The following is a 17,313-nucleotide window of genomic DNA, read 5'->3' on the forward strand; positions in this document are numbered from 1 at the left end:
TCAGCCACTCCCCTGGGCAGTTGTAGAGGGCGATAAGGTCTCCCCTCAGCCGCCTTTTCTCCAGGCTAAACAACCCCAGCTCCCTCAGCCGCTCCTCATAAGACTTGTGCTCCAGACCCCTCACCAGCTTCGTTGCCCTTCTCTGGACCCGCTCCAGCACCTCAATGTCTTTCCTGTAGTGAGGGGCCCAAAACTGGACACAGTATTGGAGGTGGGGCCTCACCAGCATGGAGTACAGGGGGACAGTCCCTTCCCTAGTCCTCCTAGCCACGCTGCTCCTGATACAGGCCAGGATGCTGTTGGCCTTCTTGGTCACCTGGGCACACTGCTGGCTCATATTCAGCTGGCTGTTGGCCGATACCCCCAAAGTAGATGTGGAGAAAAAAAAAAAAATTATGAAGTAGATATATCAGAAACTACTTTCAAATGGCTGTTGAATTTATTTGCTTGATAAATACAATCCTAACAAAATAAAAAGTTAACCAATATTAAGAGATTTGTCTGAAGAACATTAGAAAAATCCATGACAATTCAATAGGAATTAGTGTGAATTAAACAAAACAAAACAGGTTTAAATATTGCCAGCAAATATAAAATGTATGTAACGAAGGCAAGGGAGAATGCTTTAGTTTACATTTGTCATCTGACCACATTTTCTGTGTTTATAAACTTTTTTTTTCCAAATTTTAAAAAAATACTATGCTGTTTTCTATAACATATCAAAGCATTATTTGTACAAAATCAAATCATGGCCAATGATTCACAACAGTGCAATAGATAAAGAATACAACCACGTCCAACAGGTGCTGAAAATAAATATACCGATTAAAAAAGAAGATAGCCTGTACGCACTCTGTGGAGTTTGCCATCTAGGTATGAATTGATGGATGAGTCTCATGAGTGTGTATCTTAACGCATGGCCCTTAACTGCCTGCGGGGCTGGAGGCTGGCGGCAGGTGGAAGCAGTAAAACAGCCAAACCAAAAGCAAGTCCCAGGTGGGGGTTGGTGGGTTTTTTTAAGCAGCCAAAAGAAGAGGCTGTTGCTGAACCCCCCCAGTGCCTCCCCTCGGCATGGCTCTGCAGGCCCATTGGGAAAGCACAAGTGACTTGCATTAATTAATGCTGTATTGCTCGGTCAGGCAGATCTATCTTAAGTAACATAACCCAGCCTTGTCACTTGCCTAAAGCATCCGTCAGCAGCTTTCTCCGGGGACCGAAACATTTAAAATGGATGAAGAAGAAAAAAAAAAAAAGGTCTCAGCTGTACGGCAGCAGCGTGAACACGGCCCGTCCTAACCAGGTGTGATGAGGGTGGTTTATAAATGAGCAAATGGGTTACCTACGTTGCTAAAAGACATGGACGTTTCCATCCTACAGGGACATAAATAACATCTCTCAAGTCTTACATTTATTCAGTACATCTCAGAACAAAAATGAAGCTTAAGGGCATGTTAGGTAAACACGATACCCCCCAGTCTCCCAACTTTTCAGCCAACCCAGAATAAATTTAAAGCTCCCTTGTATATAATCTGCATCAGAAAGGTATCAAAGGCACAAGCAAGAAGTGACTAGGTTAATAAGCAGAAATAATGGTGAATGAGGATGAACAGATTCGCAAGGCAAATAATTAGTAAGTGCGGGGGTGGATTTCTGTTTATTTACGGAGAATGAGATCTTCCAATTCTGCTCCAATGAATGTAAATAATGATTTTGGTTTAAAATAAAACTGTTACTGAATTTTTTTAAATCACCTGAAGGAAACCAGTCTTGAAATAATCTGATACTAACTGGAAAACTCTTCTGGCCTCTCCAAACTCACCTGAGTCTGATGAGTAGAAGCCACAAGTATTAGAGACAAAAGTCTCCAGGGCTTAAAAGAAACGTTTCTTTACAGAATGTACACAGCCAGCAATAATTTGTGCAGTTTGACTCAAATTACAGTAATTTGCACAGTTCAGTTGATTTTATGCATACCCAAGGAGCCGGATCAAATCGGAGTTTCTTTCCTGTCTTTACTGGGCGATGGCTTGACTTGCTGCTCCTTGCTTGCTTTTGGCTGCTCTTTGGCTGCTTTTGTCTCCAGGACACTGTCTCTTTGCTGCTGAGGAACACCCCCGCGGGGCTTTTCTGGCTCCTCTTCTTCCTGCACCTGCTGCTCCGATTTAGCTCGCTGCAGCAGCCGGAGCTGTACCCGCAGTTCGATGATGGCCTCTCGCTCCTCGTGAATCGCTTGGTTCAGGTGATTGTTCTTTATCTTTTGAAGGAAGGAAAACAAACATCAGGGCTCCTTCTGACAGCAACGTGGACTTGCACACAACAGTGATTTTTAAACAGAGCACGTGGGTTATATGCTCAGGCAAAAGAGATGCAAAACTGAGCCGTTTGCACGTGGGTAAACACCTCCACACAGACTAAATCAAGTAAGCACGAAGGAGAAGAGTAACCAATTAATACCAAGAGTCGAATCTTACCTCCAGTTCCTCATTCTGCCTCTGTAAGTCTTCCAGGATGACCTGCAGTTCCTCCTCATCTTCACTCTCACTTTCACTCTCGGAAGAATACTCCTCAGTTTCACTTCGGCCGTGCTGCTGGCGACTGAAAGACCAAGGACAAACTCCGATTTAAACACTTCCTCAAGTCTGCCAGAGGTACAGCAATGTAAAAGGGTTAACTTACATCCACTGAATAATCTGCAATGGTTTTAAAAACCCAAATCAGAATTTCCTTTCAAACCAATGATTTCCCAGGGGGAGTTTTTTAGTGCGTAGGGTCCAGTTTCCTTTAGATCATAATTCCATTGCTATACTAACACAAAATCATAGAATGGTCTGGGTCGGAAGGGACCTTAAAGATCATCTAGTTCCGAGCCCCCTGCCATGGGCGGGGACACCTCCCACTAGACCTGGTTGCTCAAAGCCCCATCCAGCCTGGCCTGAAAAATACCCTGAAAGGTCCAAAGTCACCGAGATTTCAATAAAAAGTGGTGGCTTTCAAATGCAATGTTCACAGGGTGAGCTTTTAAGTGTAGTTTAGAGTATTATTTCGAAGAGCATATATGTTCTTCTAATCAAAGAGTGCTTGCCTGGCCGGGGCTCTGATATAAGCAGTCTCCCTTTTACCTTTGTATTTCAGCTATTTCTGCTCGAAGACGATCTATTTCTTCCTTCTCCGAGGCAATCTGTCTCCGCAGAAACTGCTCCATGGCCAGCAGTTCTTCTTGTTCTGTTAAAATCTCGTTCTCCTGCAATGATCAATTAGTTCACTTTTAAAGCCTTGACTTTATGTTCTACAGGAACATACGATAAGGATGAGATGCTGCTGTTCTCTGCAATACTCTCAGCAGAAGTGGTTAGCACGCCTGCTTTGAACTCTGATTCATCAAGACCTCAAAGCCAAATGCAAGTTCAAAACTAGCAATGTCTCTTCTGAATCCTCAAGATGATTTTTGTACTGGATAGCTGTGGAGATGACGCACCAAATTCTGGCATGCTTGGCTGCCCATTTCCTTAAATCGCAGGGGAAAGCTCTGGCTAACCAGTAAAATAACTAGAAAAACTGAATCACAGAATACGTCTTTGAAGATGGATACAAGGAGGAAAGTACAGTGGAGGGAAGATCAAAGCTACTGAGGGAAGCAAAGGAAGGCAAAAAAGCCAAAATAGTTGCCTCATTTCCTTTGATCAGCAGGAGAGTAGTTAACGGTATTAAAACTGGTTAGATTTGGAAGTGCTTTCTAAGTGCATTAACAACAAAGGCTACTTTTTTTGTTGTTGTTGCACAGTGTCTCCTTCCTGCTGTTAACAAGACCCTACTCAGCTCTGGGTTCACTCCTGCAGTCAGCATTCCTCCCCTACTTTATTTACCATTAAAACAAATCCTGGTATTTTAATGGGCAGAGAGACCCCTTTAAGCCTTCCATTTCCCATTGCATCAGAAGGAACAAAAGAGTGTTTAATACTTCTGAAAGATAGGGAACAAGAAGACACCAGCAGACAAAGAGGTAAGTGCCTGCCTTCTACCTGTGCAAGCAGAATATTTATAACTTCTTCGTTCTCATTCATTTCTTCTTTGGAGACATCCTCCTTTGAAAGGCTAGCAATTTCTTGTGCAATCTTTGTTTCACACTCCTGCCAGAGAAAGAGAACAGGTTTTAAAAGGAAAAGCTTCCCCAGTCACTCTATTTACTGTAAAAAAGACTTCTTGGAACATATTTTCCAGATTTAGAATCACCATCTCAGTTGTCTTGAAAGTTTTCTGCAAGGTCTCTCCCTTCTGTGGGACATATGAGAGTTCAAAAAAAAAAAGCTTCCAGAGTTTGTTAACCTTGAGTCTTCCAGTAATTCCTCTTGGTATTCCAGGACACACTATTTTAAGCATATAATGAATAGATGCTCTGTCAAACACTAAGTTTTTAATCATACATTATTATTTTTGTAAACAGCTGTGAAGGAGCATGAAGATCTTGCTGTCCCTAGGGAGACATGGCTAAACAGAAAATGAAATTGCTCCTCAGCCGTGTAAAGTTAAGATAAAAAAAATCTCCAGTAAGATTGAAAAGTGGTTTGGATCTAACTGGGTCCCTCTGCCTTGTCACAAATTAGGGATCCATGATTTAGATGTCTGGCCAACAAGTAGAAAAGTTACCCACCTGTCTCTTAGCTTCTCGTAGTTTCCTCTTAAGAGCTGTTAAAATTCTTTGCACCTCCCAGAGTCTCTCTTCTTTGGACAAGTCTTTTATCCCTGCCTGCAAGTCTCTGTGTAAACAGTTCAGTAGGAACTCCTAGAAATATTGCCAAAGAAATGAGTGTCTTTAGTAGATCGTAGCAGGGCAGACTGAAAAGAAAAATCTTTTTGGCTTTGTGGAAACAGGCTTGGAGTTCTGGTTTTCAGTGCCTGACAGGCCGACCAACAACAAGTGTTCCATACATTCAGCACATGATCTAGAACAGGCCCAAGAGCAGGATTAAAGAAACCACATGCTTTAACATGTTCTCCTAGCCTTCCTCCCACGATAAAAGCGTTGCACTGCATAGCAAAGCAATCCACAAAAGACACGGCTCTAATCATCACAGGAACAACTTTCCACGCAGGAAATGGGCAAGAACATCACCCAGCTCTTTCTAGTGGTCTCCACTGACAGGACAAGCGTGACAGAATTGAAGAGCTTATTGCAAGCTTATAAGAATTTACTACTGAATGTATAAAAGCCAGGGCAAAGAGAAACAGAAAACCACTAAACTAATTGCCAACCTGTCGCCTGATTTCTTCTTTGATGCTTTCTTGTGTTTCTGGAAGTTGCGGCATTGTTGCCATGTTTGACCAGCGAAGAGGTTTTGTCACCTGCTTTAGGGTCACATTCCCAAAGAACTCCTGAACGTGTGTAAAAAATACATACAGGACACGGTTGCTGATCTGCAAAGGATGGACAGACAAAATATTGGTTAAGCTGATTTATTCACATCATCTTTGTCTGTGAAGCACAGAATCTTTCTCCGGAAACAGAACAGCCTTGAGGGTGCCTTTCTGTGAGTCACAGTCATGTCAGTTTGTCCAAAAAGACTAAAATTGGGATTAAAAACGATACTTTAGATGACCCAGTGCTGGCCTCAAGCAATCACTTCACTGTCTCTCTTATCTGTATATGTGAGGCATTTTCACGCCAAACTCACTCAGAATTTTCATATGCCTTAGCCGACCATGTTATTTCCATCACTGGTAGGTACAGAAATGTATCAATTCTTTCTTTTACTCATGTGAAGGTAGTTAGTGATAGCAATAGGCAAGCGGGAACATCAACCATCCTGCACTATGGCTGGTTGCTGGCTACCTTCTCTCTCTTCCCCCAGACTGTAAATATTTTCTACAACTTCTCTCTCAGATTATTTAATATAGTAGAAGAACTAATTTGAAAGGAGATGCTACTGTATTATTTCTTGTTTCAACATGAGACAGAAGCAAATAACTTATTCTGATACTGTATCTTCCATTAAAATAAAAAAAAAAATTATCCTGAAAGAAAGATTATAGAGTTCAGTCACTACCTGTATTTTACTTGTTAAAAATCTTCTTAACAAAAAAAAAAACAAAACATGTTTGGGCCTGTTTTGTTTTACATTAATTGTTACTTTTGTTAGCTAGAAAGTGTCTGGCACAGCAAAATAGCCAAGAGTAATACCCAGCCCTTTTGCTACCGGCCCTCCAGCTGGACTCTTAATTATAAAGCTGAGCTTTTCTAAAGTGTGGGTTTTCTTCTAGAAGACCCACACCCAATAATGCCATGTTTCCATTATGCACAGGGCTAATTCAGAGCTGTATTTAAATTAAATATTTCCAAGACGTTTATTAAGGAATTAACCAATCCAGAAACCACAAAATCTTACTGGAAAACGAAGTCAGTTGTTTTCCCCAGCAACGTGACTGCAGACACCAAAGCCATTACACCCAAGGCATCACTGCACCAGGAAGATCTATTTGCAGGACAGGGTTCATTGGCTTGGTATTAAAATTCAGCAACAATATGGTCTTCAGTAAATTATCACTGAATCACAAGCCCACAGAAACTGTGTATCTGCACAAATTCTTGGACAAATTCAACATTAAATTACTTTGTTCACAACAGAATTAAAAACCTGACAGCAGTGTTTGATATGCTCTTGTGATAACCCGAATATCAGACCCACAGTATGCAAGCTCACATTCAGAAAGTCTTTTGTTCCCCCTTTCCCAGCATTTTAAGTTCCTGAGGTATAAAGAGAAGATGTTATTTAGCTTCACTGTATCAGACAATACCCAATTCCCACCTGCAAGAGAATTCCTACAAACAAGTCTTTCTCGGGCTAAAGTTCTGCTCTAACGCTTGCAGTGTGATGCACGTACCTGGACAGTAGGGCTGAGCACTATGGAAATATTCTGGATGTTCATTTTTGTTTCCAGTTCCTTTGCAATAACATGGTCCATATGCACAATCAGCCAAGAAATCAGGAGGTGGTTACACTCTGGCAACTCTTTCAGCAACCTCTGGCACTCCTGGACTTTCTCAGCTTCTGTGCTCTTCCCACAAGCATCTTCAAAGCGGGGCATTAGCTCTTTGGTAAGCAAATTTTCAGGCAGTTCTCGTAGGTACTGCTTCAGCAAGCTGGCTACTGTATTGGGCTCGTATTCTTCCAGGTTGGGAGATTCTTCTCGATCATAGGCTGCTTTTAGCTCATCGACTTTTGATTTTATTCCTTAAAAAATTTAGATCAAGAATTAGGAGAAATCTTCAACTTAAATGTATAATAGTTAAACTTTTTTTTCTGGATGCATTTATTTTACTTCTCCTTATAACTTAAGCTAATTGAAGAATATCTTTTAAAAGTTACCCACATGTAACAATGTTAAAATCATGACTCAGAACTACGCAGTCATTGATCACTGCTTCTAAAAGCACTGACTACCACTACTATGACGCAAAACCACAGCTCTGAATCAGAACTGGCGCCAGCCCTCCTGTGCATCAAGGAATATAAAGCAGGGTGAGGAAGGGTAGGGGAACATAAGATCAATTGTGTATTTGCATTCAGCATCTTTCTGGCTGTTCAATTATAACAGCCCTAAGCCAAGTTGCAAATATGTTATCAACTCGAATATTGTGCAACAAGTTCTACCTACAACAGCTTTCCTCTGTCAAAACAAAACCCACACTTCTTAGTTTCCAGATTTCCAGTCGTCCCGCCTCAGGGGAGCAATCTCAGGATTCTTGATTTGAGGCACAGCATGAATAAAAGTGTGTTCACATAATTATTCAACCCAGCCAAGATCTTCTGTAAGCTGTTTTCATAACTCAGTAACATTCCAATCTTCCCAAACTTGGGGAAATTTTATTCTTAAAGCTCAAACACCCACTTGAGTTACACCAACTTAATGCAGTGCCATGGCTTGGCTCATACACAATAAGCCAAACCGGGTGCACTCAGCCCACGGCAAACGCCAGGTGAAATATGCTCAGTGGCATGGCCAAGTAATTCATCACAAGGGCTGGTAGGTTGTCAAGCCACTGCAATTGTCACTCTGAGCTCTCAATTTAAACAATCTCACACACACAAGAGGGTGCTATTGCACTGGAGAACAGCTAGAAAGTACAAACATCAAAAATGATTTGTGGAAAACACACCACCTTCTCTGAAAATTCCCAACACATTGTGTCTTGAAAAAAACACACAACCAGAATGTTCCAATAGACGAAGAAACCTCTTAAGCTGCTGCAGTGTCTACGCATGACTACCAAATACCATGCAGATCGACAGCATGAAGACAGCTTAATGAAGCCTTTAAAATCGTTTAATTACTGATTTACAGTGCTAGGCAACCGGTTTCAAATGCTCTTCCTCAAATTCCCTTTCTCACTTTTTCTTGCTCCCTTAAACATACCCACAGAAGTACTTACATGAGTAAATATTACAGATTATATTGCAGATGTTTGCAAATAAAGGGACTGTTTTGTTTAACGTGACTAAAACTGATGTTTCATTTATGTAAGCTGTTGTTACGCAACTACCATGGTTAATTAGCCGGCTGTTGCTAAGCTTAAACACTGAAACTTCTATTTTCTGCTTATTAGTGTATTTGCTCAAAGAAAAGAAGTTTAAGAAAAAAAATAATCCTACGCTGGAAGTAACTGGAAAACGCAACTTAGTGGGAAGCTTAATAAATGGTTATATCTCATCTTTGATTTGCAATCAACTAGCATTGTATTTCTAATGCAGAAGTAAAAAAATACAAGTTGGCCATACCAAGACATTTTACTCATCATTACCATCCTATCACAAAAAGCAAAAACAAGTGTATTTTTACTACCATTAAGCAGTACCACCATATTAGCAACTTTTCTGGTACTTCAGACCTACAGGTTTGCTTAACTTCAGCTACCTGATTATCTTTTGGATAATTAAAATTATTGCAGCTATAAACAGAGTCTCTAGGTGTTGAAAATAGTAAAATAGTAAGAAAATTGCAAGTAAAGACCTTAGGAACCTGCATGTCAGCGTGCCAGGAGTACCTGAAACTCTGTAGATGCCTTCACATTTCATGCCGTACTTCTCTACGTAATCTATACATTCACGGAAAACTGCTGGCAGGCGGATGCCATCATACATCATCGTCCTGTCTACCGCGTCAGACAAAGGGATGCCAAACACGGGTCTGTGACTGGGAACATCCACTTGAGGTATCTCTGTCTCCTGAATTGGCTTTTTCTTTTTCTTCTTCTCTTTCCACTGTTTCACAACATCTGCTGCAGTTAAGTCTTTTGACTTCTTCTCTTTATGCTTGTCTTCCTTGTGTTTCTCTTCCTTGTGTTTTTCATCTTTGGGTTTCTCTTTTATTTTAAAATCCTTTTCCTTTTTTTTGGAAAAGCTGGGTTTCTTGAAGACATGTATTCCCTTGGACCGCTTCAACTTTGAAGGGCTTTCAGCTTCATCACCGGAACTGTCCTCTTGAAATGCAGCATAACCTTCCGCTATTAGGCAAAGAAGGAGAAGGCAAGAAGACAGCTGTAAGTCTGTTTAGTTTCTAGACAGCATATTATAACAGGGAGAGAACAAGAAGTAATATGTAAGGAGGAGAGAGAAGAAGCAACACGAAAAAAAATAGTGCCTCCCTGACTCTTCAGAAGGTTTTCTTCACTTGTTACACAATTAAGCGGACAAGGATTAAATCAAGGTTGCAAAATGACATCAAAGATAAGCCACACAGCTCCTAAACGATCTAAACAATTAATACTTTATATACTTACTCATAATGGCAATGTCCATCTTATGGGCTAGTTTCCCATCTAATAGTCAAGGAAATGCAAAATAAAAACAACTGTCTGGCAACTTCTCTATGTTCCTGTAATCAACAGTATAAGAGTCGCTGTTAAGGATCATCTACTACATACACATACATCTAAAAAACTTCTATTAAGAACAAACTAAACTTCATCCACTCAACTTCCCAATCCCTTTCCAGAATATTATGAATTTTAAGATAAGTATGAAGTTAATAAAGTTTCAGCCTCGAATAAAATACCAAATAAAGCCCAAGCACACTTACTTTTCCACTAGCCAAATAAAACAATTCCAGTAACACTAGCACAATACCTGTCTGAGAAGTTACCTATTTGCCTTAAAAAGCAAATGCGAGAGCTTCAAACAAGTCCACAGACTAAGTACACTGTTTCAGCAGCAGAATACCAAGTGCCGTCTAAAACGCGCACCGGTGCTTTTACTGCCTACGCCTCTGCAGCTAGCCCTGCCCAGCCTTCAGGCAAGAACGAGGAAATCTTTAAAGGTGGATTACGGAAAAAAACAAACCAAAACAAAAAGCCACCAACAAAAAAACAACCCACCACCAAACCCAACAACATACAAACTAACACAACTTCCAAGTCAATTAATTGTGATTTCACATACACGGTACCACATATAAGCAAAGTAAGCCTGAAACCTGGTCAACAGAGACGACATTTCACGTGCCATGTGCACCAGCCAGGTCTCCCCCAAGGCAGTGGGCAGCAAGCTCTCGCTTCAACGTGAAGACCCCATTACACAGATCCTTTGAGGCTCTTCCATTACCTCCAGGCAGTGCCTCTGCCCAAGCGAGGAGGCACAGCCAAGTGCTCTTCCTGCGTGAATGGTTTTGAGTGGTGGAAAATTACCCCCTTAGAATATAAGAGAGCGCATCACAGACGAGATTACAGGCTGAAATTTTGACAGGTGAAAGACCTTGTGCAAAAGAACCAGGGGGCAATCAGTGTTTTATTCTTCAAATTCTAAACTATGTTAAGCTGCAGAGTTTCTCAGCATTATTTCGGCACATCCAAGGAGCTGTCTGTATTTTGAAGCCTCCTTGGCTGCGCTGTAGAAAGTAGCTTTTAATAGTCAAATAAAGATAAGAAATGTATTAAAGCATGAACTGCCACAAAATCATTGCAATTGTTTGACCAGCTCACCCTTCCCATCCTGGACTCTTTGCTAGGATTACCAAACACGCGCTTTCATAGAAGACAGAGCAAGACCACAGCACTGCTCCTCTGCAAGTGAATTTTAATATAAAAATGCAAATGTTGTCTGGAGGACAACCGGCAACCAGGTCTCAGTCTATACCATCATTCACTCTTTTTGTAAACTAAAACCAGAAACAGGTAAGGAAACCTGCAGTGCATAAATTAGGGATTCACATCTCACTCTGATAAGAGTGAACTTAAGAACTGCTGATGCGCCAGCTTCGGGACAAAGGAGGAGCACACATCATCAGTGTGTTTTATGGGAATGAGATGGGGCTGGCAACAAGTTTCAAGATGGGGTTCACAGATGTAATTTCCAAACAGAAAGCCAGATCTTCACCAGACAGAGCCCAAAACAAATCTGCCCTCAATCTTTCCTGCTGTAACAGCTGCCAGTCCAGCAGCACAGGGTTCCCCCACACACACTAGGAATAGCGTCAGCACGTCCTCTGGGTCCGCACAGGGGACCCAAGCTTGGAGGTCGGTGTCACCAACACAGCACCTGCCTTACGTCTCTCAACACTCCATGTTGCAACACCACTTGGTGCTTTTCTAGACCTGTGGTAAGGTAACACCAGCAATAGTGCATTACTGAAACTGGTATTTCTTGACTTCACGAGAAGACATGAAGGAGCAAGTTAAATACAAACCCAGCCTATTTTAATTTGTCTCAGTAACGTAAGTCAACAACATTTAGAAATATATATTAATTACAGATTCACAGAGAATCTCCCACCCATACCAAGAGGGGGTTTGTATGTTTCTCAGAGTAGCCCAATTTTCTTTACCATACTTCTGGTAAAAAAATTACTGTATCCCTTTCACCGGTGATACAATATGTTGAAATATAAACAACCTAAATTTATGCAGAAGAAAAATTATCAAGAGCACTTGACAAATCAGGTAATTTTAAACGTGGAAATAAGTATTACCTACTGTTAGGAGACTGATATTTCTGTTCACCCAAGACTTCTAGTACTAATAGTCTGCATTTTCCCATCACTCTAATGTATGTCAGTGACATTTTCCTGCACCTATATGAGAACAGCACTAATTTAATAAACACTCCAATTCCACCAGCATAACGACTGGACTACCTGCCAGTTCCTTGCTTGAGCTTTGTTAGACCTTCCACAAGCATGTCTTCACTACAGTCATTTTAAACGTGATGCTGCAAGTATAGCCCTTATCTTACTGAAAATTACGAAAACCTCTTTTAAAAATAATAATAAAAAAATTCCAGTGTTACCCCGGAAAAATCTAACTTACACACTTAGGAGCTTTGTCATGCAGCAAGGCCACTGTTTCTATCAGTCTACATACTTGGGAATGCTCCTCCTGCATCACTCTTACAACGAAGCTATAAATTCATGCTATAGTTATTTATTGTCAACATCAAGGGTTGCATTATGTAGAACTGCCGCTTATCAAACCTACCACAAGATCAGGTCTCTGATGAGTTTTTAAGTCATTTATACCTCTACATCTGATTTTGGCTCCCTGAGGAAATTTGCATGCATCTGTAATTAATTCACTGAAAGAAAATATAGATCGCTTTTACATACAGAAGAATTAGGTCAAATATGACTATACAGCCCGATGTGCAATGCTAGCATGAGTTATTTAATTTCAGCTTGTCAGAGGGATTGCCATCAACTTGTATACTATTTCTAAATAAAACTGTAAGACACACATGGATACATAATGAGCTTGGGTAGATGGCTTCTATTTCTTCTCCTCACACACAAGATGTATTGTTATTATTAACGGAAACTTCAAACTTACAGACACCACCAACATTTACTATCCAACTTTCAATTAGATCAGTTTGCTTTTGAGATACATGCAGTTCACTGGTGTGAGCACAGCACTCCCAAACAAATTCTGCATTCAGATTACTGCGCAGACAGCAAATAAAGTTGAAATATGAAATTTGCCTAATTTTATTTTGATTTAAAATAATTAGTGGCATTGAAAGGCAAACTTTTAAACTATTTGGAAATGGTACTTTGGTTGCTAAATGGTTGCTAAATAAATACATATATATAGAGATAGATAGACATAGTAATTTCTCAGTAGAATAGGATGTAGCAACACAGAAAGATAAACCTTGATATTAAGAGCCTCTCGTGTTTATCACGGGTAGAAAATTCCAGTAACTTCTTATTCTGTAGATCTGGAAACTGTATTTAGAGCTTCTCCACATACCAGATCAGTCAAAATAATGTTTTGTTTGCAATAGCAGCTACTTGGTTACTTTGTAGGATGACAATATTTCTAACAGACCACCCCCACTCTGCACAGAAATGAAGGATCATAGGCACAGAGACAACTTATCATGTCATTGCTCTACCTAGAACAGCTGGGAATACTATTAGAGCTTTTGCATGATTGCTGGATGTCCACATTCCTGAGCAGAAATTATTTTGAAGAAAAATCCCTTAAGATGATGGAAGAGAGGTATCTTCCATCTGGTGGTACCTAGCAGAGAGCTGCAGATTCGTAGAACCTCAATTCAGCAACTCAGGAAGAAGACAGAGGTTAACACCCAATTTGGACCAAAGATTGTCCGCAGCAGGTCCCCAAGTTAACAGCAGGAATATTTCAGCCCTCATCCACATCCCAAAAGAATATATAGGAGGCCCTGCCCAAAACATTAGGGATTTGGTCTTCAAAAATATTTCCTGAAAATTTCAGGAGAGCTCATACCAATGATACTACTGTCCTTTCAAAAGATAGTTTAGTTTAGCTAATTGTGCGTTTTTGAGGATTTTTCATACCTTTAAAGCTTCCTTTAAGTAACAAAAATTGCTTCGTGTCAGCTGTAAAATGTGCTGTAACCACTTGTGGAAGAAAGTCATTAAGAGTGCTAATGTGCACAGACCTGCATGTATTTGCTGAAGAAGCATTTTTCCTCTTCAGCCTTCAGTTAGACTATTGCCATGAGACACGGAGAAGTACACCACAAAGAAACCCACGCTATGTATAATGCTGACCTGTAACAATTCCAAATTTAGCGGTGTCTAATCCAGAGTTATAACAGAAAGCTGATTTGCAAAGAAGAAAAAAACAGTTACTAATAGCTTGAATGTTCATCACCAATTCAATATTCTGTATTAGGTTACTGTTGTTTACACTAGGAAAAAAACTAAAGAATCGGTTTTCTTAAAACCTGCAAGAATTTAAACTATTGGTTTTAACTAGAGGATAATATATTTTTGAGTTACAGTATCCTTGATGTGCAGACTTTAGTTAATAACAATAGTCCTTCTAAACTGTGGTAGAAAAAAATCCTGCATTCCAGGAAACAGGTTTGATTAAAAGCAGTGCAGCGGTAGCAAATTCTTAAAAGAGTAATTCTTTAAATATGTGCATGTATATTACAAATAGTCACCATATTCATCCTAATATGCCAGAATGTTGCATGCTGTCTTGTTGTTTTTAATCTTCCAAATTTGACATATAAGAAGTGGCAACGTACACTGGCATACAGAACTTCCAAGGTATCAGAGATATGGGCATTGTAGAAAATTAACATTATTTCAGTATTTTGCTGAAACAAATGTCATTTAAAAAAGTACTAACATTTGGGATGTGATATTTAGGTTTCAGAGACTTGGACAGTAAGGATTTTTCTGGTACTGAGAGTGCGGAGTATCAGCTTAGGAATTCCAAGTGCTTTGTTCTTTTAGAATACGTAGAAAGACTATATTGAATAATAGAGTCACGTTTCCAAAATTTTCTGCACAAATCTAAAGGTGGGAAGTAAGATTTCTCTTCTGTTGTTCTGGAGGAGGGATGCGCTTTATAAATGAAAATTTCTGTTCTGGACACTGATACACTGACACAGAATAGATTCTATAGTCAAAGCCTTACTTTCTTCTAACCTTTACTCTGTCAGTTCTAGTAAATTCAGATCCTGATGTTGGCTTGCACATTTTTGAACTCTGCAATGGTACTTGGGCACTGCTGGAGGGAAACTGCATGGTCAGACTAAACTGAGAAGCTAAAGAAAAAAAGGACACAGATTTTATCACTCTTCAGATAATGGTGCAGTGTGCACGTAAAAACCTGAGATGGTACACAACAACAAACTCTGCATATGGGAGACAAGGGAAAAGAGTCAAAGTTGTTGAAACTGACTCTTCCAAATTTAAAAGTACAAAATTCAGGTCAAACTTACAGTTTTATTTTAGCTAGCACCTCAGCTACGATTTCAAAAAGCATCCATTTGGAAATATACTTGGAAACCTCTACTTAGAATGAGAAGAAATAACGAGAAAGAACCTCATGCCAGGCAATTACCAATGCATCGTTAAAGGTTTTGGATAAACATGTTTATTAGTAATTCTGGGCACGTGCTTGGCACCTGTATCCGTGCAACAAAAAACAAATCCATTTTTTGGTTAGGGTGTGGGTTTTTTTGGAAGGGAAACAGGTATTGCACAAAGCCTGTTTGTACGAGTTACCTTCCTTCACACCTAAACAAGTTCTACTAGGAATATTAAGCAATTTTGAGAGAGGAAAAAAAAAGAGAGAAAGAGAAATTATAAGCGTGAAATAAGAGAAGTTCCCTACTCACTTCTTTTTTCTTTCTTCTTAAATTTTCCTTTCTTCTTCCCATGCTCCTTTTCATCATCAGATATTATATCTGGAGGCTCATGCAAGCTGTCATGAGGTGGTGAAGGCTCACCAGTGCGGTACAATCCAGGGAATTTTGTCGGACTGATTTCTTCAGAGCTGGGAGTACGAGCAAGACCCCCACTGTGTTCTACCCGACGGTGTTCACTGGGGCTGCTAGTGGGAGGCAGGAAGCACTCGGTCATTCTGATTCCCTGATATCAAAGTGAAATCTTCTGCTACCTGTCCATCACACCTGCAGCAGGAGAAAACAAAAAAGCCCCACACAATTTTAAGCAACAGGATTCAGAACACCTTGTTTAGAGCTCTGTCCTGAAAACACAAACAGCAGTACCTTCTACAACAAATGTTCCAACTTACGTCAAGACACAGTAACGTAACATCAGGTCCTAAGCTCAGTGTTTGCAAAATCTGTCCATTAACTCCTAAGCCTTATTAACATAATAAGAGAGCTGCTATTTTAGCCATTTCTACTTTATAGTATATAAAATATTATATAAAACATTATATATTAAGTATCAGAATATTTTAAGATTTGAAATAACTCTTACAAAATTCATAGGCAACGTGCACAGTGATTGGTAATATTTACTATAAAATAGCTAGCTAACTTTAAATTTTTGACATAAAATAGATCTGTTTGGAACCTCAGAGTGTTGTGAGCACTGCACTTAAGGCAAAGATCATTTTCATCTTTCCCAAGCATATTTTACACATGCAAATAAGAACTTGCCTAGCCTGTTGCAATAAGGGTTAAAAAAAGAGTTAAAGCAAATCCATCTTCTAATTATGCTAATGCAAATCAAAGAACATAGAAAAAGAATTATTAAGTTTTTCTAGTATACAACAACACGTTCACATTTAAAGAGGATATATCAGGTCATCTGCACCCAGATGCTGGTACATTGTTTGCTTGAGAGTTATAGCCAAATAAAAGCTAATATGAAAACTGCTGAAGGAAGCCAATATATAAATTCTCAGTGATGGAGCTCATAAACAAAAAATTCTGCCTAGCATAGATAAATTTCAGAAATTCCACAGAACAGATACTTTGTATGGGACATCATACCTCTGGAGTCCGCTTTGCTGAATTTGTCCCTTTGTGTCTAAATGGTCACCCTCAGATATGAGCCCTTCTTTCAAGGGATGAAAGGAAAACAGGGCAAACCCTAGAAAAATAAAAATCTATTTCCCACACCCACTGGTACACTTGGATGACAGGTCAAGTCATGGTTACATGCTAACTTTAATACAACTTAAATCTGTGCTACCGCATTGCTGCTGAAAGGAAATGGATCTGTTGGTACATCAGTTCCACAACCTGGCTCTCTATGCCAGGGCAAGCACAAGGAAGGCTGAGAGCTGGGGGAAGGTGCCCTGCACTGCAGACTTAAAGTGATCAAGGTGGCTGTGTAGCCATGGCCTCAAAAAAACAGAATTAAAATACGTTATAGATTACACACAAAAGCCATATTAAACCTATTTACATGAGTTTTTTAATTATGACAAGAGTGTATCCAGATATAATAGCTGTGGCTATTAGCCTTTGGACTCTGCAGTCACCTCTGGTACTCCTGCTATTTAATGCTGACGTATAGGTTAAAATTAAGAAGAAAGTAGGCAACCCTTTGTTAAGTTAGGCAAACAAT

At 39.8% G+C, this 17,313-nt stretch overlaps 1 protein-coding gene across 3 annotated transcripts in view; it reads right to left on the reverse strand.

Annotated features, from left to right (window-relative positions):
- Window positions 1–420: 420 nt before the first annotated feature.
- Window positions 421–17,313, reverse strand: part of RALBP1 (ralA binding protein 1) — a 33,515-nt gene continuing 16,622 nt past the window's right edge. For 2 of the 3 annotated variants that reach the window (XM_063326546.1, XM_063326547.1), the window contains exons 2-10: window positions 15,606–15,899; window positions 9,038–9,496; window positions 6,877–7,226; window positions 5,251–5,412; window positions 4,649–4,780; window positions 4,020–4,127; window positions 3,120–3,241; window positions 2,472–2,595; window positions 421–2,254 (exon numbers count right to left, since the gene is read on the reverse strand). In XM_063326546.1, coding sequence (XP_063182616.1) covers window positions 1,988–2,254; window positions 2,472–2,595; window positions 3,120–3,241; window positions 4,020–4,127; window positions 4,649–4,780; window positions 5,251–5,412; window positions 6,877–7,226; window positions 9,038–9,496; window positions 15,606–15,849 — 1,968 coding nt within the window. In that variant the 5' untranslated portion in view covers window positions 15,850–15,899 and the 3' untranslated portion in view covers window positions 421–1,987. Of the gene's footprint in view, window positions 2,255–2,471; window positions 2,596–3,119; window positions 3,242–4,019; window positions 4,128–4,648; window positions 4,781–5,250; window positions 5,413–6,876; window positions 7,227–9,037; window positions 9,497–9,772; window positions 9,868–15,605; window positions 15,900–17,313 lie in introns of those variants that run through there. The other variant, XM_063326548.1, reaches the window with a different exon arrangement.

This window comes from Chroicocephalus ridibundus, chromosome 2 (genome assembly GCF_963924245.1).
Source record: "Chroicocephalus ridibundus chromosome 2, bChrRid1.1, whole genome shotgun sequence".
Lineage (NCBI taxonomy): Eukaryota > Metazoa > Chordata > Aves > Charadriiformes > Laridae > Chroicocephalus > Chroicocephalus ridibundus.